The sequence below is a fragment of the Malaclemys terrapin genome, chromosome 2 (assembly GCF_027887155.1).
Source record: "Malaclemys terrapin pileata isolate rMalTer1 chromosome 2, rMalTer1.hap1, whole genome shotgun sequence".
In the NCBI taxonomy this organism is placed as follows: Eukaryota; Metazoa; Chordata; order Testudines; family Emydidae; genus Malaclemys; species Malaclemys terrapin.
Genome location: NC_071506.1, coordinates 175447725 through 175472180, shown reverse-complemented (window position 1 = coordinate 175472180; position 24456 = coordinate 175447725). Strand labels below are relative to the sequence as shown.

General features: G+C 41.0%; 1 protein-coding gene across 5 annotated transcripts in view; it reads right to left on the bottom strand.

Moving 5' to 3' along the window:
* Nucleotides 1-24456, bottom strand: part of PLEKHG4B (pleckstrin homology and RhoGEF domain containing G4B) — a 198798-nt gene that overhangs the window by 29761 nt on the left and 144581 nt on the right. For 4 of the 5 annotated variants that reach the window (XM_054019017.1, XM_054019016.1, XM_054019013.1 and 1 more), the window contains 8 exons: nt 24003-24119; nt 22909-23007; nt 21902-22044; nt 18840-18978; nt 17232-17354; nt 15408-15572; nt 8969-9885; nt 928-1180 (listed from right to left, as the gene is read on the bottom strand). In XM_054019017.1, coding sequence (XP_053874992.1) covers nt 928-1180; nt 8969-9885; nt 15408-15572; nt 17232-17354; nt 18840-18978; nt 21902-22044; nt 22909-23007; nt 24003-24119 — 1956 coding nt within the window. The remainder of the gene's footprint in view (nt 1-927; nt 1181-8968; nt 9886-15407; nt 15573-17231; nt 17355-18839; nt 18979-21901; nt 22045-22908; nt 23008-24002; nt 24120-24456) is intronic. The other variant, XM_054019014.1, reaches the window with a different exon arrangement.

Sequence of the window (24456 nt, the reverse complement as noted above, 5' to 3'; positions counted from 1 at the left end):
AACTACAAGTACAATGCTGGAGACGGATACCCAAAATCACAAGCCACGCATCAGACCAGCCTCGTATATGCAGAACGATCATTCTGCCATCCCAGACCGGTCCCTTGGGTAGAGCGAATCGGGACGACCGCTCCTGGCCCCACGTGCTGGTGCAGTCGGTCCCAGAAGAGACGAATCCATCACTTCTGCCCCGGGCCCCGCCCCTCTCCCCCACCACAGGGACAGCCCTGTGTCATCCAATACATAGCCCTCTGTGTACACATTACACACAGAGAGCACATACCACCATCTTTTCTCTGGTTAAATGTCTGCTATATTCAGCAGGTGTAGTTCACACATGTCAGAGCAAATGTGTAAGCAGCAATTTGATGCTTTGTCTATTGTAAGAAAATTACTGTCAATAAGGTGAGATTGTGGAATTTAAGATAAGTTTCCTCTTGAAACAATATCAGCCCCTTCGTCCCAACTCACTTGTTGACATTAGGGTGATCATATGACACTAGGTACTTTTCCAGTGTGATTGCAAATGATGCTATAAGAGCACCTGTGCATTGGTTAATAATAGGAAACAAAATTAATAGAAAACATATATAATTATAGAAAACTGAAAACTTAGAGGCCATATCACTTATGTGGCAAACTCAAGTATTACTTCTAGCAAATTTAGAAAGGGTCCAGCCAGCATGTTTTGAGATATCAAAAGGTGCAGCTGCGTGAGGACCTAGGGGTACATGTACAACTCTCTGAGAGAAGACAATAGGCCACATACACAGACAACAGTAAACATTCATCACAGGAAATCTAGAATGTACACACTATGAGAAACACAAAAAAGGTAAGTGACATGATTTACTCGGTAATAGGATCTGTGATTAACTCAAAATATTTGATTCTAAGAATTCACCCTTCTTTGGAAACGGGACTTACATGTCTGAGAAAACAGTGGCTGACACGCAGTGGGAAGTCTCTGCAGTGTTCCAGCTCTTTTAGAAAATACTGGCAATGGAAATCATAGAGCTTCTCCAGGTTCCCAAAGATAATATTCCGCTTCCCTCGCAAATCCTGAGGTAAATCGATTCTTTCCATTTCTGGAAAATAGTTGTCGATGATATATCCTAAGGATCTAACATATTCCCTTTCTGTTGTGATCATTTCATCCATTATATGTTGCACTTTGCTGCTGGAAGACACAGAACAGCTGTTTTGAACACTGACAAATTATGACAATGGGTAATCACTGAATACTGAGTGACTGTCTTTGCTTATTTGCATTATTTGGCTCATTTTTACCTGTCCTTTGAGGAAATCACGCTGTAGCACTGGTGGCTAAGTTGTTTACCATTATAGCAACAGATCTTTCAGGGGTTTTTTTTGCTCATCTCGAGCAAATTGAGCAAATTTTGCCCCCAGTTACAACGGTGGAATCTCACTGACTTCAGTGGAGTTACGTGTGCATACCAGAGGACAGAATTTGGTCTACAACAGTCTACAGCAGCTGTAATGTAACAGCTAAGCAGACAGAAAAGAAAGAATTTTGAGCTCTGGAAAGACTTTTTCATTGTATTAAAGAACTTTCTATTGCATTTGCAAGTGTCATGACCTTTTCCATTCCTGCATTCCGTTTGGAAACAGAGCAACATTCCTGGGATGATAAACTAACATATAGCTAAATTCTCATGAGTTTCCCTACACAATATATCCTCTGACACAATATGAGCTCCCATTGAGAAAGCATGTTCAGTTCTGAAAGATTAAAATATGTGACCAGTTCTAGAATTACAGGAAGATTTGCATTCAGCAAAAACAGATGATGAAAAACAAGGCAAACTGAGGAAGCAATCAGTTTGGAAGAAAAAACAATTTCTGATTAACATTAAACATTTGACAACATAGAAGCAAACAATTTCTTTGAGGAAAAAGGTGTATTCTCATTCATAGACCATGTGATTGAGAAATAAAAGTATAGAAAATGTTGTTTTCGGTGAGATTTCATTAACTAGTATACTTTATTTGCAAGGAATTGAAGCTATCTGAACTTTTGATAATACAATATGTTTGACTTCATAATAACTACTTTTTTTTCTTTTTCATATTAACATTCCTACAATAATTTAATAAACAACATAAAAATAGTAGAAACATTTTTGGATGGTTAACAATGACAGGAACAGATTTTAATCTTTACTTCTAACATAACAAATCAAACAAAAACCAGCCACTATAGTAGATTCCTCATGATGGGAAATGCTGCTGAATAAACTTGATTTAATGAGATGGACATAGCTGATGACAATACAGAGAACTTTTTGATTTATTAAATCGTTTTAATGGCATCTGAGGTTACATACTAACAATTCCATCAGCTGGGGGGACATAACTATTTATATTATGAATTTTTTTCCCTTATGAAATTGGCTAGCTCTTAAACCTTCATCAAAGAGGCCAATTAGAATAACTTCAGTCAGGATTTCCTGTCCAAAAAGGGAAATGCATCTTACAGTAGCTCTTTAGTGTTAAGATTAGAGGTGAGCTTGACTCTTAAATCCTAGATCCAAACATCCTTGAACTTGGGGCTTTGAATCCAAATCCAGATTTGTGGCTGAATTCTATGGCCAATAACTTGGATCAAACACCAAAACGAAATCCCAGATCTGGACAACCACAAGCTTTAAGTGAGGTGGGATAAAAATCTGGATTTGGATCTAAATGTTGTAGTCCAGGCCAGGGATCTCAAAGCATTACACTGTGACCTCTTTTCTCCCATTTCTCACCAGAGGGAGCAAGGAGGTCGAAAAGTGTTTTGCAAATATTAAGTAAGCCGCACATCAACTCTGTGAAAGAAGCGTTAGTTTGCCCATCTTTAGAGCTGGATGAAAAACGGGACATTTTAATGACAGTTTTTGTGGAAAAAAAATTAGTTCATTTTTCATCATAATTCAAATTTTCATTAAAAATTCTGTTGAAAGCTTCACATTTTGCAATGTTCAAACCAGCTCCACCTAGAAGTAATTAGAGTCACAAAGCATTTAAGGGATAGGTTTTGGCTGGCCTCGGTAGAAGCAGCATTGTCAACTCTCAAGACTTTTATCTTGACTTCCCGTGGTATTTGGTGTTTTTCTTAAAGCTACAGCACCTGGAGTCAGGTGAACACATGAGAATCTTGAGGGTTTTTTAATAAATACATTTCTAGCTCTCATGGCTGCAGAGAAAAGCTAGAAAACATGATCCCCAAAAGCTCAACAAATGCAAGGAGGTAAATAATAGACCCCACATTTTAAAAACCTCATGATTTGTAAGCCAAGCTCATGTATTTTGGGGCTTGACTCATGGTTTTTGAATGGTTGGGATTGGCACTACTGCATGGATGCCTAGTAGACTGCCCATGGGAACACACTGAGTCAGTGGAGAGCTGGGACTAGAACCTAAGACCTTGATTCCCCACTAATTTATACCAGTGTAAATAAGGAGTATCTCTCAAAAAGTGAAACGCATGTAAATGACAGGAAAATCAGGCCTCATGAGTCCAAACTCAGCCTCACTCTTGAATCACTACATTGTACTACACCTCATGGAAAAGTCCTATATAATTTAATAGAAAAATTAAATTATACTTTCAATAGAATTCTATAGGATAATTAAAAATAAAAAAACTTACAAAAAGTATGCCAGTATTTATTAACTGCGATAGGTTTTAAGATAACCAATAAGAATCTATAAAATTTTGTCCCTATTAAATTCTAAAGGACTTTTCCAAAAGGAAATGAAGACCATATTGTAACTCATGGCATTCCGGAGTTGAAAATCATAAGCAAAACTTTATCTTTTTGTGCTTTAATAAATACATAATCCAATACAAATGCATTAAAAAAAATCTTTTAGCAGATGTAAGCCTGCAAATACTCAGCCATGTGAATAAAAGTTACTGATCTGATAAGTGGCATTGACTGCAGTGGTTCTACTGGACTAACCTTTTTCACGTTTGTTTGCAGGATTGGGTGCAGTGTTTGTAAACTCCCATTAAACCACTGAGCCTGGTGAAATACTATAAAAGTCTGTGGTCCCATGACTTGGTCTAGAATAATTAGATAATCAAATTAAGGATTTATGTCTGAAGATAAGTACCTAAATTTGCATGGATTTAAGTGTCTGCAGGATTGGGGCTTAAATGGGGAAAAAGATGCTGTTAACCTGAACAAATTCGCATTGGAGGAATATATCCTCCATAGTCCGAAAATAAAGAATCCTAATTTTATAAGAAGGCATTATGGAAAAGTGGAGCCATTCCAAAGTTTACCCATTTCATAAAAAAGAAGTTAAGTCAAATAAAACCACAAACTACTTTGATTGGATTGGATTTTTTTTTTGTAACTACTAAAAGTTAATGTACATATGTTTTAAAAGAGGAAAGTACATAATTCAGTTTGGAGAGCTTGTTTTGGCCTGTTTAAAAGCAGCCTTTACAGATTAAAAAAAAAATGGAAACCAAACAGACTTTTTTAAAAACACCAATTTCTATCCAAGAAAGATCACACAGGACGCCCATTCTTCCTCTGTTGCACAAATTGATGGTAACATTACTATTCAGCAACACAATTAAGCATGTGTTTAACTTCCAGATCATTAAGTCAATGGGATTTAACCATCTGCTTAAGTTTTTTGCTGAATAAGGATGGTTTGCTGAATTGGAGCCCTTGAAAGCTTTAATACACAGATACTATAAACAAAACATATGATTATTTATGAACTACTGTGGGACATTCTGATATTCTTACTCAAATTGAATATCACCTTACTCCATGAGTAATCCCACTGGCTTCAATGGGATTGCTTGCAGAGTATGGTGTTACTCAGTGTGTGTAAGGGTATCAGAATCTGGCCCTCAATTACTAGACAACAAATATAAACAGCTTGACTTTTTAAAAACTTAAACATAAATCTTGAACTCTGTTCAGGCACACACACAAAGTCAGGTTGGTTTTTTTTTGTACAAGATTATTAAAATATAGGTAGATTTGATAACAGATTTTGATTTCAGTTTCCTTCTTTAGAGCAGTCAAACTTTGGTCTTCCTTTTAACCTTTTTTTTTTTTTTTTTTTTGGCACTAACTGGGATAACTTTATGCTGTTAAAATACAAAATCCCAGGGAGAGAGGAAGGGAAGGAGGGAGGATCCTAACTGAGTGCGAAAGAAAGAGCGACCAAAAGTAAGTTTGACAGAAAAAAAAAATAGTGAAACTTAAGCAGAACTTCAAATTCAAATTGGAGCTGAAGACAGTGTTTAAATTTCCTCTGCTTTTGTAAATTATGTTTATCTGTATTTCCTTAATAGTCTGTCACCAACTCTAGAACAAATATACTTTATCTTAAAGAAAAACAATAAATTATTTTAATGGTCATTTCCTTATGGAACACTGTCAAGATAAAAATAATATATTTAAAGCTGTTCTTTACCATTGTTACTCAGATTATTAACATTGAATTTTTTAAAAAAATGTAATTCACTTTTATAGGAACCACTGTGTGCTTACTATATGCACTTCACTCAGCTTGGAATATGAAACTTTTGGTTAGTTTCAATTTCTGGCTGTTAAGTAACAGCACAACGGAGCTGGTTTTCCAAAACTGGAGGGAAACATTTAAATCCAAAACCCCCAACACATTAATATCGAAAAAAGAAGGAAACATTTCTTTTTCATACTAGGCTAAGGCCTCAATCCTGAACAGATTTACACACGTGTTCAACATTATGTCCTCTGAATAGTCCTATTGATTTTCAGTGGGACTGCTCACAATGAGTAAAGTTAGACTCATAGACTTTAAGGTCAGAAGGGACCATCATGATTAGGGCCCTACCAAATTCACAGCCAATGAAAAACACCTTGAATCTGGTCTCCCATTGTGAAATCTGGTCTTTTGTGTGCTTTAACCCTATACTGTACAGATTTCACAGGGGAGACCAGCGTTTCTCAAATTGGGGGTTCTGACCCAAAAGGGAGTTGCAGGAGGGTCACAGAGTTATTTTAGGGGAGCTGCAATATTGCCACCCTAACTTCTGCTCTGCCTTCAGACCGGGGTGGCTGGAGAGTGGCGACCGATGGCTGGAGAGCAGCAGCTGTTGGCCGGGTGCCCAGCTCTGAAAGCGGCGCTCCGCCAGCGGCAGTGCAGAAGTAAGGGTGACAATACCATACCATGCCACCCTTACTTCTGCACTGCTGCAGGCGGCGGCTCTGCCTTCAGAGCTGGGCTCCCAGCCAGCAGCCACCTCTCTCCAGCTGCCCAGCTTTGAAGGCACCACTGCTGCCAGTAGCAGCGCAGAAGTCAGGGTAGCAGTACTGCGACCCCCTCTACAATAACCTTGCAGACTCCTCCCCCCCACCCACACAACTCCTTTTTGGGTCAGGGCCTCTACAATTACAACACCATGAAATTTCAGATTTAAACAGCTGAAATAATGAAATTTACAATTTAAAGAATCCTATGACTGTGAAATTGACCAAAATGGACTGTGAATTTGGTAGGGCCCTAACCATGATCATCTAGTTTGACCCCCTGCACATTGCAGGCCACTGTACCTCACCCACCCATTCCTGTAAATAGACCCATAACCTCTGGCTTTTACTGAAGTTCTCAAATCATGATCTGAAGACTTCAAGTTAAAGAGAATCCACCATTTACACTAGCTTAAGCCCGCAAGTGACCCACGCCCAATGCTGCAGCGGAAGGCGACCCCTCCCCAGGGGGGAGTCTGCCAATCTGAGCAGGGGAGAATTCCTTCCCGACCCCAACTATGGCAATCAGTTGTACCCAGAGCATGTCGGCAAGACCCACCAGACAGACACCTGGTAAAAAATTCTCTGTAGTAACTCAGAGCCCTCCCCATCCAGTGTCCCATCACTGGCCATTGGGGATTTTTGCTACTAGCAGTCGCAGATTTGCTACATACCATTGCAGGCAGTTTCATTAGACCAGGGGTAGGCAACCAATGGCACGTGTGCCAAAGGCGGCACGCAAGCTGATTTTCAGTGGCACTCACACTGCCTGGGTCCTGGCCACCAGTCCGGGGGGGCTCTGCATTTTAATTTAATTTTAAATGAAGCTTCTTAAACATTTTAAAAACCTTATTTACTTTACATATAACAATAGTTTAGTTATATGTTATAGACTTATAGAAAGAGACCTTCTAAAAATGTTAAAATGTTTTACTGGCACGCGAAACCTTAAATTAGAGTGAAAAAATGAAGACCCGGCACACCACTTCTGAAAGGTTGCCGACCCCTGCATTAGACCATCCCCTCCATAAACTTGTCAAGCTCAATCTTGAAGACAGTTAGGTTTTTTGCCCCCTTTGCTCCCCTTGGGAGGCTGTTCCAGAACTTCACTCCTATGATGGTTCGAAACCTTCGTCTAATTTTGAACCTAAACTTGTTGATGGCCAGTTTATATCCATTTCTTCTTGTGTCCATATTGGCACTTTAATAACTCCCCTCCCTCCCAGGTATTTATAGAGAGAAAACATATCTCCCCTCAGCCTTTGCTTGGTTAGGCTAAACAAGCCAAACTCTGAGTCTCCTCTCATAAGGTAGGTTTTCCAGGCCTCTGATCATCCTAGTAGCCCTTCTCTGCACCTGTTCCAGTTTGAGTTCATCTTTCTTAAATATGGGAGACCAGAGTTGTACACAGTGTTCCAGATAAGATCTCACTAGTGGTTTATATAATTGTACTAACACATCCCTGTCTCCACTGGAAATACCTCACCTGATGCATCCCTCGACTGCATTAGCTTTTTTCATGGCTGCAGTACATTGATGGTTCATAGTCAACCTGTGCTCAATCAATAAACCCAGGTCTTTCTCCTCCTCTGTTGCTTCCAATAGATATGTCTCCAGCTTAGAGCAAAAATTCTTGTTGTTAGTCCCTAAGTGCATGAACTTGCACTTTGCACTATTACATTTCATTCCATTTCTATTACTCCAGTTTTCAAGGTCATCCAAATCTTCTTGTATGATATTCCAGTCCTCCTCCATATTGGCAATACTTCCCAACTTTGTGTCATCTGCAAATTTTATTAGCACTCTCTCTCACCTTTTGTGCCAAGGTCATTAATAAAAATGTTAAATAAATGGGTCCCAAGACTGATCCCTGAGGAATACCACTAGTAACCTCTCTCCAGCCTGACAGTTCATCTTTCAGTCTGACCTGTTGTAGTCTCTCCTTTAACCAGTTCCTTATCCATCTTTCAATTCTCATATAAATCCCATCTTTTCCAATTTAACTAATAATTTCCCATGTGGAACTGTATCAAATGCCTTACTTAAATACAGGTAGATTAGATCTACTGCATTTCCTTTGTCTAAAAAAATCAGTTATCTTCTCAAAGAAAAAGATCAGGTTGGTCTGGCACAATCTACCTTTTGTAAAACCATGTTGTATTTTATCCTAATTACTGTTTACCTCTATGTCCTTAATTACTCTCTCTTTCAAAACTTGTTCTAAGACCTTGCATACAACTGAGGTCAAACTAACAGGCCCTTAGTTTCCCAGATTGCTTTTTTCCCCTTTCTTAAAAATGGGTACTATATTAGCAATTCTCCAAAATCTGAGTTTATAGATTCATTAAAGTTAAGCATGTGTGTAAGTCTTTGCAGGATTGGAGCTTAAATCTTGAAGTCCTTACTCAGTTTCCACTAAACTCTTACTTGATTTCAGAGGGCCTCAAGTAAGAAGTCTAAGGATTTTGTCTATTAAGTTGTATAAACTATTAAAAACCGTCTCCCCCCGACCCACCAAACCTAAGTGTTGGGCCTAAAATGACTTGACAGTGTCCCTTTAAAATGAACAGCTTATTTTGTATTCGGCATGTTGAATTTAATGTCTCTTTTAAACTGTTTTTCAGAAAGCGTTTAGAATAGTACAGTACTTTATTTGTTCCTCACTCAACAAAATGGATTGTGTTGTGGCCATTTCTCACCTTCCTGCTCTCTTTTTTTCTTCTTCTTCTGTATGATGGATCCTTGATGGGGAAGATAAACTTCGGTTTCTACTAATCAAAGGGCTTTTAATATTCAAGCGCTGCATGTATTTCTTCTCAGCAGCAACATTGCTGGCCACCTCCAATCCCTTGATATAAACTCCAGTGTATCCGTGGCGGTGCAACTCGCTGTGGCTGCTCTCAAGTTGAGTAAACTCAAAGCTTTTAGTTTTCTTCATGATTTTCTTTAGTGGATGTTTTCTGTGGCGGGTAGTTGGTGACTGGACTGGCTCAGAATAGCAGGAGGCTGATCCTGAGGTGGAAACATTGTCCATATCTTCTGAGATTGGGCTAGTCCTTTGAAGCCCACCCAAGAGAGGAGTAAATGTCTGTGGTGGAGATGCATTAAGCTGCACATATACATCCATATTTTGATTGGAGTTCTCATGGTCTAAAAAAGGTGGTACTCCTGATGGCAGGCTCATATGCTGAGGTTTATGCAATGACTTAACATTATTATCCCAAATGTTATTATCAGTGTTAGAAGAGAGTCGAGAAAGGGACTGACTTGGTTGTCTAGCGTCTTCAGTATCAAACTCACAGTTAACTTTTGCATCCGCTTCCTGGGGGACTTTGCAAGAAGTTTCTTTGTTGGAACCTTTGAGAGCTTCAGAAAGGATTTCTTCTAAATGGTGCCTTGTTTGCTGACATTTTAGCCATAAAATATTCCATTGTTTTAGTTCCTTTTTGCTAGCCAGACCCAATACCATCTCATTCACTTTTTGAAAGTTTTCTGCAGAAACTTTTGTAGCTTCTTGGTGGTAGCTCTGCAAACTCTGAATCACTGATTGAGAGTATTTGTTCTCCACGGTAAGATGTTCAAGATAGTCATTGCAGTGTAACATCCACCCATGTGCCTGGATTAAAAGTGAAAAGTACAGTTAAATAGTAAGACTGTGTACTCATATAACACCTTCTGTTTTAGAATCTCAAAGCAATTTACAAATATCAGGGTGAAAGTCAACCTTATGCAGAGGACCAACAAAAGGCCTGTGCAACATTTAAGTCCCATTTAAGTGCTTATAATAGATCTTAACATGATATAAGTGCTGAATAGGTGTTGTGCTGTCCCTTTACACAGGGGCGAATTTTACTTCTTATGATATGTCTACACAGCAGTGTAAGCCCAGGCTTGAGCCTGGGCTCAAGCCTAACCCCCCTTGCGTCCACTCACCAATTGTGTTAACCTAGGGCTTGAGCCCAGGATTGGAGGGTCCAAGCCTGTGTTAAACTGGGACCTAGAGTCCAAGCCTATTGCTTTCCTGTGTGCATGTGGCTCTGGCTGGACTCAGGTCCCAGAAGTTCTCCGGACATATCCCAAAGTTCCTTGAGACAACTTCCTTCGTCCTCTCTATGCCGACAATCTGTGGTGCAATCCCAGGGAGGGGTGGGGGGGGGGCGTGAGGGAAAGGAGCAAGGGCTAGAGAATGGAGCTGGGACTGAGCAGCTGCCCTGCTGGGAGTGGCAGAGCTCCTGGCTCAGCACAGCCAGGGGAGGGATGATCCCCAACACCTCAGCTGCTCCAACTCCCTGCAGGGCAGCCGCTTGGTCCTGCTCCACTCTCTGGCCCTCACTCCCGGGCCCCCGTCCTTCCTAGGGCTGTGTGTTGCAGAGGTGCCAGGGCAGCATCAGGGGGACAAGTGTGAGTCAGCCCCAAACTTCCCCACAGCCTTCTGGGGATCCCGTATCCCTACCCCCTGAGGTGTGGTGGGGGCAGGGATAAGGGATCCGGCCTGAGGGGTGCTGGCACACACTGCACCCGGAGCCCTGGGGATGCACTTTACCGCTCTGCAGCCAGCAGCAGCCAGGCTGGGGTGGGTGTGTGTTTTTTCACTGATACCTTCATTTTATGTCAAACTTCAGAACAGACAAAACTAACTAACAAACCAACCAAACAAAAATACAGTCGCTGAACATCCCACTTTAAAAATTAAGAATTGCAAAGTTTCATTGTAATAGTTTGACAGCCTTGGAGACTGTAGGTGCACATGGGCATTTTGCTGCCCATGTGACTCAGCCCAGCACTGGAGAGCCCAATTCTCAGATTAGATGGTAGTTCATATAAAGCCTTCTCAAACTGCCGTCATTCTACCGAGACAGCCACCAAAGGAGCTAATTGTGCAGTTTATGTATTTGTGCTCCTTATGGGCACTTGCGTGCCATCAACAGCACCACCACGGTTAGGAAACAGGGTGGGCAGTAGAGTTTTCCCACAGTGCAACACATTTGTAGGGCTAGGTCAGTGGCTCTCAAGCTTTCCAAACTACTGCTCCCCTTTCAGGAGTCTGATTTGTCTTGGGTACCCCCAAGTTTCACCTCACTTAAAAACTACCTGCTTACACAATCAGACATAAAAATACAAAAGTGTCACAGGACACTGTTAATGAAAAATTGTTTACTTTCATTTTTATCATAGAATTATAAATCAATTGGAATATAAATATTGTACTTACATTTCAGTGTATAGTATATAGAGCAGTATAAACAAGTCATTGTCTGTATGAAATTTTAGTGTGTACTGACTTTGCTAGTGCTTTTTATGTAGCCTGTTGTAAAACGAGGCAAATATCTAGATGAGTTGATGTACCCCCGGAAGACCTCTGCATACCCCTGGTTGAGAACCACTGGGCTAGAGTATCAACACTATGGTGGGGGGGCACTAGGCACTCTGGAACAGGGTTACTTTCACTAGGGTCTGTGCACTGCAATGTGTACACCAGAACCCTAGTTTTGAACTCAGGTCAGAAAATCCTTAACATAGGGTTCCTTGACACAGGTCAGGTGACTCGAGTCTCACTAACCCTAGGCTTAAATTGTTGCGTACCCTTAGTGAATTAAGGCTCAAACCCAATGAAGTAGGGAATTATTATTCATATTTCATAAGGCTTGGTGAATTGCCCCAGGCCACACAGGAAACTCTGTGACGTAGCTGGGAATCAAACCCAGAATGCCTGACTGCCAATCTTGTATCTCACCTCAAGACTACTTTTTCCTGTCAAGAAATTTTGTTCGACAGGATTCGACCCTGCGGCCTCTTGTACACACAATGTAAATCCTGATCCAGTAAGCACTTAAGTGCAGGTACCTTTCAGCACCAGTAGTTTCACTGAAATCAATGGCTCTACCCATGTGTTAAAGTATGTGCATAAGTGCTTTGCTGGATCAGGGCCTATATTACTAAATTAATGACCCACAAGTTAAGAAGTACTGTTATACTACTGGCAGTTGTTAACCAACTTATTTTTAAAAATTCTAAACCAGACAATTTTCACAAGACAAAATATTATCTTTTAGGTTGTTCCTAGGAGCCAAAGAGTTCTCGTGACATAAAAGGGGTGTTTATACCGAATCTCAATGAAGCAATTTTTCTAAGATTTAGAAGCTATATTGAAAAGGTTTTCAATGCCAGCTTTGAAATCCAACAGAAACTAGCCTTGTTTCATTTAATCTGCACTGATATTCTGTGCTACCTACTCACTAGAACTTTCAGAATCAAAAGGAGGGGGGAAAAAACCAAAAGCCTTAGGACCCAATTCTCCATTTGGGTACACTGATTTTAATCAAGAGTATCTCCAGAGAAGTCAACAGAACTGCACCAATGTAAAACAGATGTAAGTGAGAGGAGAATCAGGACCCGAGTAGCTGTCATTTCCCTAGGGCCTGATTTTTGGGGGTTCCCCAAAAACTACTTGCAAAGATGTGAGTGTGGTTCTGTACTGCTCCCTTCTAAGGTATGTGGCTAGGTCTGATTACGTCCTCAAAGACAATCCTGAATTTGGGGAAGTGGTGGTCCTCCTCTCGGAAGAAACTGGAAGAAAGAACTGGCCTGCCTTCAAAGAAACCAGAGGTGAGTATTGTTGCTCTGAGAAGATAAGACCAGGATTGGGTGAGGGTCCTCCATAGTTTGGACACTTCAGATAAGCAACCAAATTTTTGGATGGTGGCCCAGATTGAATTCTGACCCTTTTGAGGTTGCCTATCACCAGATTAACTATTTTGAAGCTGATTTACCTGGTGCTTGTATAATTATTTTTCCAGTGGAGACTACAATCTTCTTGAACTCTAAGCTCCATTGGGCAGAGATCTTGCGTTAGTACAGTGCTCAGAACACTGGGGCACTGATCCTGATTGATGTCTCTGGGTGTTACAGTTATACAAATATTAAATAAATAATAATAATGGCTTACTGTGTGCTTTCACATGTAGCTTTGCTGTAGTAAGGATGGATTACTCTGTGGTTTTATACACAGCATGCTTATGAAAAAGCTTGGGTTTATACATTTTTCATACAGGCTGAGGGAACTGGGATTATTCTTCTCTTCTGGAGAGTAAACGAGGGAGGATTTGATAGCAGCCTTCAACTACCTGAAGGGGGGTTCCAAAGATGATGGAGCTCGGCTGTTCTCAGTGGTGGCAGATGACAGAACAAGGAGCAATGGTCTCAAGTTGCAGTGGGGTAGGTCCAGGTTGGATATTAGGAAACACTATTTCACTAGGAGGGTGGTGAAGCACTGGAATGCGTTACCTAGGGAGGTGGTGGAGTCTCCTTCCTTGGAGGTTTTTAAGGCCTGGCTTGACAAAGCCCTGGCTGGGATGATTTAGTTGGGGATTGGTCCTGCTTTGAGCAGGGGGTTGGACTAGATGACCTCTTGAGGTCCTTTCCAACCCTGATATTCTATGCTTCATTTGATTCCCTTTATATTATAGAAGCAGAGAAACAAGTATTTAAAAGGGTAAAGGTGCTTATTATGTCATTTGGAGCTTCAGAATTGTGCAGAGAAAAATTCTGGCCAGTTGGGTATGTAAGTTCTTGGACTGCACATTAAGAGTATATGACTGTCTGTGCATAGGGCAGATTTTAAAAGGTTTTGCCTACACATTCACAAGAGAAAGAAGAGATCCAGGCTGTGGTCCATACAGGAAAATCTGTCTCACTCTGGTACTGCTGTTTCTGGCTGGGTTTATAATTTTATAATACTTAAAAAAAAAAAAAAAAAAAAAAAAAAAAAGGGTCCTAATTGCCAGTCTTGTGATTGCATGTGCAGTGCACAGGGCATTAGATTCACTGAGACTCTGGGGAGGGAACAGCCAGCTTAGCTGTTGTTCTTTGGTTGCAGCATAGGCGTAGTCCAGCTTCTATATCTGAGGGGAAGGGGGCAGCTCCAATCAGGCCAATGGGGCTGGGCATCGGGGGAGGGGGAATTCTGTGCCTGCCTGAGGCTTGCAGTTTAGGCAGGGCAATGCCCCTCCTAACTCCCCACAAACTGCACTCATGGGTTGCAGCTACACATGTAATTTCCTGCCTAAACTCTGCCTGTTCTTTTGACCCTTCTGGTGCTTGTTTGTGTTTCTGAATGACACTGATCTCTCTGCCCTCTGTCTGGCCATTATTCCAATATATACACCCACACTTAATGCAAAGCAGGAAAATAAAAGACATCCAGATAAACAACAAGGAGTCCGGTGGCACCTTAAAGACTAATAGATTTATTTGGGCAGAAGCTTTCGTGGGTAAAAAAACCCTCACTTCTTCAGGTTTTTTACCCACAAAAGTTTATGCCCAAATAAATCTGTTAGTCTTTAAGGTGCCACCGGACTCCTTGTTGTTTATCTGGATGTCTGTTACAGACTAACATGGCTATCTCCTGATACTAGACATCCAGATAGTGGGGGAAAAAGAATTGCCATTCTCAGTTGTTTATTTGGACAGCTGAGGTACTCCGGGGAATACCAAATGCCAATACACCCTCGCTCAGGCACTTGAATGACCAATACAGCTCTGTCTTTATGTGCTGACACTAACTTGTGCTGGCTTTAGATACTGTTGTCCTGGGAGGCCTGCTGGAGGGAATCCCTGCTCCTAAAGATGTTATTGTGGGGGTGTTAGTGGGTGCAACGGAACATGTCATTTTAAGCTGCCAAACTACAAATTACTTCAGAAAACTCTTGAAGTTCATCAGTGCTCTGGTGAACTTTGAAGGGTCATCAAAGTCCTTTGGATGTTTGCCAGATTCTGACATGCCATTTTGACATGCCTCAAACTTGATCCTGTGGGCTACACCTCACCAGGGTCTTTCAAACAGGCCTATTTAGAAATCTTGTGGACAAACTATTCTTTAGCTAGGACATGGCTAAAAAAAAAAGCACTCGAAGAAGAAGAAAAAGTGTCACCACTGATTTGTCAAAAGAAATTTTGCTATCAGGTGCAGTACATGGGAAAGTGTATCAGTACCTCCCAGTACCCTGTGAGACTCACTAGCACCTCCAGTACCTTGGAGTGGAGAAGAGGAGACTCATACAAAACACATTTTATGGAATATTGTTGCACAAATATTTAAAGTACTGTAAATCTGTACTGAACCTGAAATTTTTCTCTTACCGTCTCGTAAAACTCATACAAGTGGATCAGCTTCTCCAGCTCACTCTTCCTTTTCTCTGTCTGAGTGCTGACATTACTCAAATAACTTCTGAAGGTCTGAACTTTTTCTTCCAAGTTCAGTGAGCAGTTCTTTTGTATCAGCCGCAGCCCTTTCTCACAATATTGCTGTTGAGTACAAAATGAAACATACTGCATTAGTACATTGCTTCTTCTGCTGTCCGGATTCTTTTTCGGCATTGTAATTTACTCCATACAATTGTTATAGGCCAATTGTAAAGTGAGCGAAAGGTCAAAAGTGAACAATCACTCTTGTTGATCCTTTTGGTGCTTTTTTTCCTTTTTGATACTGTTCTGCTACAATAAAATTACTGTTGGCCTTTTTATAAATCTAAATTTCTTTTGGGAAGCATAAAGAAAGAATATAATAATATGATGGATACAATACAGTCAATTAAGCTTGAACATTTGAAAATAATTATTATTACATGTTTAGAGGAGTCATGGTTATGTTGCACTTAATATCATGAGAAATTTTGTTTCGCAAGTAACAGCTCTCCTGTACCCTTCTTGATGCAATTTCTTTATATGAAATAGTTACAAGCTGAACTTTCCTCTTTACCAAGCTCTAGGAGGGCATGTATGTACCTAACTTCCCGTTTTTACTCTGGCTTCATTTACCGTTTATTGGTTGGTGTGCCTGTGTACTACTGCTCCTCATGGATGTACTGTGATGGCAGACCTGCACACATGGCACTGTGGTCGGTCTCCAAAAATGTTTAAGAGTAAACATTCTACCACAGAAAGCAGCAATTCTTCTTTAGCACAAGTGGTAGGTGTGTGTGGACCTGACCCAAAGCCCACTGCAGTCAAAAGGAGCCTTTCCATTTACTTCAAGGGGCATTGGATCAGGCCCTTTTATTTCTGGAACACAAACTCCAGAGTTCTATTCCCAGTACTATGTGGGCACTTGAGTTATTAATATCATTTATGATTTGTTGTTGTTTCTGGCCACAAATTAGAATCATAGAATCATAGAATATCAGGGTTGGAAGGGACCTCAAGAGGTCATCTAGTCCAACCCCCTGCTCAAAGCAGGACCAATTCCCAACTAAATCATCCCAGCCAGGGTTTTGTCAAGCCAGGACTTAAAAACTTCCAAGGAAGGAGACTCCACCACCTCCTTAGGTAACGCATTCCAGTGTTTCACCACCCTCCTAGTGAAATAGTTTTCCCTAATATCCAACCTGGACTTCCCCCACTGCAACTTGAGACCATTGCTCCTTGTTCTGTCATCTGCCACCACTGAGAACAGCCGAGCTCCATCCTCTTTGGAACCCCCCTTCAGGTAGTTGAAGGCTGCTATCAAATCCCCCCTCACTCTTCTCTTCTGGAGACTAAACAATCCCAGTTCCCTCAGCCTCTCCTCATAAGTCATGTGCTCCAGACCCCTAATCATTTTTGTTGCCCTCCGTTGGACTCTTTCCAATTTTTCCACAAAAACTCTCTCCTAAATTAAAAACTCTCTCCTAAATTCCTCAATTATGCTTTGCAGTACTGAGAACTTGTGCAGTCCCTCTTGCACATGCATAGCTCTCCCTCTCGGTGTATTACTTGTTTTCTTCTTGTATATTATAAATTCCAGTTAAAGAGGCAGTAACTTTCCCAGAGCCACAGAGTTAGTGTTGTTATATTACCAATAATGAAATTAACATTCTTAATCTATTACAGCTTTGGTTTGTATTTCCCCAATTAATTTTCTAGGCTATTGCAGATGCAACTAAAATAACAAAAGCAAAACCAGGTGTTCCTTAGTACAATACTCACCATCACTTTGTCACTGAAAACTCTGAATTCTTCTTGCTGCTTCTTCACACTTTCCAGAGAAAGCAGTTCTTGATCTAAAGGGCCAAGATATCGCTCCCTTTCATTTTCAAACCAGAGTTTTATCTATAGAGGATACAAGATTTGTTTTTTTAAATTAATGAGTAAACTATATCTAACACAGAAATAAAGCAACTTTATCAAAGCAAATTAAACTCTTGTGAACATATACCAAATAAATCTTTTAAATTCTTTATTTCAAAACTATGAAAAAATCTCTCTCTCCTCATATACAATTTATCTAGAAAGCTATTTTATGTACTGCATTTAGTAACAGACACTTTAGTCAAACATATATTAGTTTGCACCATATGTTAGGCCTCACCTTGTACTCCTTACACAGGCAAAACTCTCATTGAACTCAGTGAGAAATTTGTCTATAGAGACTGTAGGGTAAGATCATTAGTGATTAATGAATAAAAATATAATTAGAACAGTTCACTGAATACAAAGAGCCAAAAGGTCTGTGTTAATTTTTAAAAACATTTATTAAAATATTTACATTTGCTTTACTCAGGATTTATTACAGATGTTTCACTGACTTGGAAAGTTTACCCTTGGGAGACCTTACTGAATTAAATTTAAATAGCTTTCCAGTCCAATGTATTATAAATGCAAAGTTTATGTATTATTGTGGGATTGTACATAACTATTCTAGTGGGGAGACATGGCCAATGTAAAATCTCAGAAGTGCTATTAGCTTCAAAGAACTATTTTAAACAAAGTATCAGACAAAAAAAAACTTTCAGCACCAACAAAGTGAAGTGGATTTCCCAGGAGATACCTGGAAGGAGTGGAATGCAATTCCCACCTCTGGACACACCCTTTTGAATCTATGCCTTGAGGAGAGAACCACTCCTTGGCTGATTACCTATTCAAGTTCTCTGCAGATCACAGACCCAGGCTGTAGAAAGGAAAGGCTAACCTATGCATATGGATTCTTGTTCTGAGCAAAAGCTGTTATGAACTTGTGACTACAGAAAACCCCCATACTGGGGTTTGAAGGACTGAATCCTACCAGAGTCCTTGTTGGAGTAGGGGAGGATCTCTGGCTTATGTTCAGGCATGTAAGTTCTTTTATTGTTTTAAAATGCATTTTCTGTGTAATGCTTTCACCTTAAGAATAAATGTGTTTGCTTAGAAAGGGATGTGTGGTAACTTGCAACTGTGGACAATTATGACTGTTCATAACCTCTGAGGAGAAAGCAAAGCAGGCTTACTTAGACAGTCTGACTTGCCAGGGAACTCACAGTATAGGTAGGGACTGTGCATCCTGAAAACCCCAGGTGAGGAGGGAGAGACACACACGTTTCTGCCCAGGAGAGGTGACAGCTGAGGAGCCTGGAGCCTAGAGTGGGTGTACTTGCTGGACCACAAAGGAATACAGATGCAGTTGCCCTGAACTGTGACATTATTTGTACTGCATGCACACACATATGTGGCCAGCCCAATATGTAGCTTATATTCACAGATCAACTTGGCCCCCATGATGGAAAAATGGAAGGTTAGCCCTATAGCTGGCATACATTAAATCTCAAAAATAGTACTGACCTGGTCACAATCTTCTTCAAATGTTCTTATTTCCTGGAGATTCTCCAGTTGTTGCAGACACTTATTTGATATGAGAACCAGCCTATGGACCTCCTCATCTACTTGATTGTACAATCTTGTTATAGCCTCCATGGCATCTCTATGGGGGGAAAAACAACACATAAATGTCCAGTGCAAACACAATGCCAGAAGAGTCCACTCTTGATGATTGTCGTCTTCTGAAATATAATCTGTTAATCAGCAAAGCAAAGGAGGTTTGGGCCAACAAGCCAACACCTACAGAACATATTAGTGTGTGTTTGCTTGTTCAACTTGTCAAAGGAAAATGTATCCTACTCAGAACCACATGGCAGCCAAGATTTTCAAAAATGACCAGTGATTTGAGGTATCTCAGTTGCTGGGTGCTCAAGCGTGTGTAGCTCAGCAGACTCTCTAAGGCATCCAAAAATCACTAGTCATTTTTGAAAATCTTGGCTGTTGTATATAAATGGAGTTGTTTCAGCCAGTCAGGCTGCACTAACCCAGAGCTATATATAAAGGCTTGATTCTGCAAAGCTTCAAGTCTGCAGGATTACTCATGTGCTTAAAGTTAGGCAAATGCTTAAACACTTTGCAGGATCAAGACCTCATTACAGTTATAGAATTCTCTGCACTCTAATTACCTGATCTGATCAGATTGGCATAATACCTGCCTATCTTAATTTATGACTCACCAGGTAAGTGCCCACCAACCCCCTCGATACCTCACCACCTCACCCTGCATGAGGTATTAAATAGTTGAATTAGGGAGGGCCCAAGTCTCTCCAGACGCAAGTCTGCAACCAGTCTTCCATTATAAGGCTGAATTTCAGCCAGCCTCGAACCCTTACCAAAAACAGGTATCTTGACTTGATGTTCTGAAAATCTGAAGGTAACTCCCAGTATATGATAAAAGTTTCTCTGAAATATTCAATTAAATTGACAAGCACTTTTTCAGATGGAGAGATTTAAAAATTGCTTCTTTTTGAAATTTTTGGAAAATTTAATGTTTGTTACTCTGTTTTGCCTTAGAGGTCAATCACTTCATAGAGACAAATGCTACATACAGTAGGAGATTTGTATGTAAATCCCATTTCGTTCACTCAGAACCGTGTATGTATAAATGAGAGTAGTACCTTGCACAAAACATCTATATTTGCTATTCTCCTTAGGAGGGAACATGAAATCTGTTAAGGTGTTACACACGTCTTCCCCTTGTTACATTTCCTCTCTCTTTGGGCTTGACTACAACGATGCTGCATTCTGGTCTACAAGGGTGTGAACTGTAGAGCGCTCTAACATGCTGCACTCTAACTGCCCCATGCAGACTCTGCTGGGATGAACTAAAAAGTATCTTCGTTTGCGTTAACATAGTTGTAAACGAGTGGTCTCCTCTCAGGCACACCCTCATGGCCTTGGGGAAGCCCTGCAAATGGCTCCTTGTTTCAGCTTTCCTCATGGCTCCCCAGTAACTCAATACAAGTTTATCCTCCAGTCCAGTGGTTCTCAGCCAGGGGTACACGTACCCCCGGGGGTATTCAGAGGTCTTCCAGGGGGCACTCAACTCATCTAGATCAATGTTTCTCAACCTGGGGGTTGCGACCCCAAAGGGGGTTGTGGGACAGGTTTAGGGTCACAAGTGAAGAGCTGGCATTGGGGTGGCCACAGTGGGCCCTGCGAAGCTGTTACATGCTTCAGCCCTAGGCAGCAGGGCTCGGGTTTCAAACGAGGCACACAAGAGAAAAACAGGCTCAAGTATCACATTGAAATGTAAGTACAATGTTTATATTCCAATCAATTTATTTTATAATTATATGATAAAAATGAGAATGTAAGCAATTTTTCAGTATTAGTGTGCTGTGACACACTCATATTTTTATGTCTGATTTTGTAAGCAAGTAGTTTTTAAGTGAGGTGAAACTTGGGGTACCCCAGACAAATCAGACTTCTGAAAGGGGAACAGTAGCCTGGAAAGGTTGAGAGCCACTGTTCCAGTCCGTCATAATTTATTAACAAAAACATAATGCAAGAGTCCATAACCAGTAGTCCCAAAACATAGTCCACATCCCGCAGTGCACGTAGCCTTTAAAACCTGGCTTGGTTCTCACCATCCTAGTGTCTTCCACTACATCTGGACTCTTTGGATATGTTTACACAGCAAAGAAAAACCCACGACTGGTCTGTGCCAGCTGACTCAGACTTGAGGGGCTAGGCCTGTGATGCTGTTTCACTGCTGTGTGGACTTCCAGGCTTGGGCTGGAGCCTAAGCTCTGGGACCCATCCACCCCGCAGAGTGCTAGAGCCCCAGCTTCAGCCTGAGCCCAGACATCTACACAGCAATGTAATAGGCCCACAGCCCAAGCACTGTGAGGCCAAATTGGCTGGCAAGGCCAGCCGCAGGTGTCTAGTCACTGTGTAGACATACCCTGAGTCAATCGTCCTCTGTCAGACCAGCCACCGCAGCCCTTCCTTCCTTCAGCCCTTGGCTCTGGCTCTCTGGTTTAGAGCCAGCAGGCATCGCCCTCTGCTGCTGCTGCTCGTCCTGCCGTCAGCCCTTTCCTGCCCCTTAGCTCTGGCTAGCGGATGCCAGCCACAAACCCCTCTGGCTGCTCTCCCAGGAACCACCTTCTCTCTCCGGTGGCTCCCATCTCTTACCCCTCTTGTCTGACTGACTCAGTCTGCTCTGGCTCCTCACTGACCTTTTATAACCCCAAATGCTGCCCTGTGCGCTGAACTGGCCCAACTGGGAGCACCTGGATGGGAACAGGAGAGCCGAGCCCAGATTCATATGATGGGCCACAGACTCTGTTACAGTTCTCCTACAGGACTGCATCACTGCCAACTAGGTGCCTTCTAGTTCACACCAGCAGGGTCTACATGGGGCAGTTTAATCTAACATGTTGTGCTCTCTACAATTCACCCCCCCCACAAACACACACAGACACTGACTGCAGTGCCATGTAGACAAGCCCTTTCTCTCCCTTTTCCCTTCTCTGATTAACATGGATCTCTGATGCAGCACTTATTGCAAAGCAAGCACCTACCGGTAGTCTTCTGTATTGCAGAATTCCTCTTTCCTGAGTCTTGCAAGGATTGTCCCACCCTCTAGCCTTAATGTTACCAGCAAGGCATCTTCCAAAACAAGTTTCATCATTGTCTTGTGTTTGTCGATTAAGTCCCTGACCTCCTATACAGAAGAAACACGATTAATCTCATTTTACTAGAAACTTAGATAGTGTGTTGGTACCATAGCTTGGCTAGCACGGCTTTTATAAAACAAATCCATGTGCACATTGGTCAGGGAAATAACAGAACCTGTGAATGCCTGGTTCCCACTTGTAATTTTTGTCCTACATTTCCCTGTTGCTTCTACTGGTGGAGCTGAACCAGTTTTAGCAATAATTTTTGGCCAAAACATTATGGAGACTGAACTACTCTCTCATTCACTACACTTGGTCCCTCAGGTTGATTCAGGCACTCTGGCAAGGAAGTGTGGGGAAGCCTGTACTATCACTGACTAAGCCATGCTTCTTTTGTAGACAGAGGAATTCAGTTTCCAGGGCTAGCAAACTGGCACCTTTAACAGAAAATTGTTAAAACAACAATAATTAGAGATGGGCCAAAGCTGGAACCTTGAATCCAAACTCCTTTAAAATTAAAGGGATGCAAATTTGAACGACTACACCTGAACCCATCCCTATAATTTTGTGTTGCATTGAAAATAAACCAAAAGGGTCTATTTTCTAGGGTTTGTTTTTCAGGTATGGCAGAAACCTTATGAGAAGGGCTCATCTTGCAAGATGTCTACAATCTTGGTTTCAAATTTTGTGAGAACAGCTCATGGGACCATTGGTACTTTCAGATCTAAACCTCGACACCCTATTCTGACCTCGTAACTGAATGCTAGTCTAAACCTGATGCAGACAGGATTCAAATATCTCCTCCTCAGCTTCTCTCTAATAACAACGCCCATAATAGATTACTGAGCTACCTCAGGCTTCCAATTTTTTGAATTCAAGACACAGCATTTGTGACATCAGCTAATACTTACCTGCACTGTACTTAGGGTTCTCTTGGAGTTCAGCGAACAGACTGAGTTCTGTAGAAAGACAATGGCCTCTTTGCAGTTTGTAATAAAGGGTTCCAGTTTCTGCAGCGATAAAACACAACGACAGGTAAAAACACTCAAAAAGTCAGTCTCAGGAAATAGCTTTGGCTTCTTAAACTTAAAGTGTCCTAAATGGTCAGAAAGAGTTATTTGTATGTCATTCACAATAAGGGTTTGTCTACACGTAGTTTTTGTACTGCTTTAACTATACCAGTTTGAAACCAGTATAGTTAAGTGGTACAATCCCCCTAATGTGGATGCAGTTATACCAGTATAACTATTCTTGCATGGGAAGGGGAATAAAGGGAATAAGCCAAACTAACAAGGGGAATAAGCTACACAGATAAAAGGCACTTTTATTCCAGAATAACTACATTCACACTAAGGGTTATATAGATCTATTTCAGTAAAAAAAAAAATTACTCCATTAATTGAAATAGTTAAATGGGCATAAAAACTGCATTTAGACCTTAGACACAGTTATTTTTTTTAACATCAAAATAGGCCTAGACTTAAATAAGATCATTGTTTTCCAAGTCAGTATTTGGAATGTGTGGTTATATACAGTCTCCATAGATGCCAGACCTTCAGCTGGCATAAACTGGCATAGCTCCATTGACTTCAGTGCCAGAGGACAAAGTACTGCACATGAAGAAAACTTCAGGGCCAGTTATTGACTTTAATATAGCTAAGTTGATGGACACCAGTTGAGGATCTGGCCCTAGTGATTCAGATATGTGTTAAAAAGTGAGTTTGGCAATTCTAACATAATCCAGAGTGGAAATCTGTCTGAATCCTGCAACCATGACACAGCTGAACAGAGGCCAAGACTGACCTAGCCAGGGATTAACAGAGTACAGCGGCACAGCTGTGTGGGGATCAACACCACCTACATGCAGCGTACAAGACTCTAGCTGGCACTATTTGTTTCTCATTTTTATGAGGAATAAAAGTTACTAAATTCCATCAAGAACATTCTAAAAGGGAAAATAAAATCAGAGGAGAACAAGTAATGGGAGCTGCAAGCACTATCTTACCTTTCGGAAACGCGTCCAGTCATGGTGGTTATACAGAAAGGTTCCATCAAATTCTGCTGTCAACTGGGTACAGTCAATGTGCTTTTGCAGAGCCTTCAGCGATGTGAGGACTTCATACTGTTAAAGAAAAATTGTGAATGGAGCTGTATTATTGCCATAAATCAAACCACTGGGAAAAACGTACATTTTCTTCATGTGTAATACTCTGTCTTCTAGAAGGAAGTCAATGGAGCCATGCAAATTTGCACCAGCTGAGGATCTGGCCCAAAGTACTACATCTTATTTGTAGAAAATATTTTCTGTTACTATTATGTATTTGTTAAAATATAGATAAGATTGAAGGGGAAAAAAAATCTCAAGTGACTTCTGTCTCTAACAACCATCTATACCAATAGAATATTACATACAAAGAAATAAAGAGACATCGTTAAAAATTCTTTGGGTATCAAGTTTT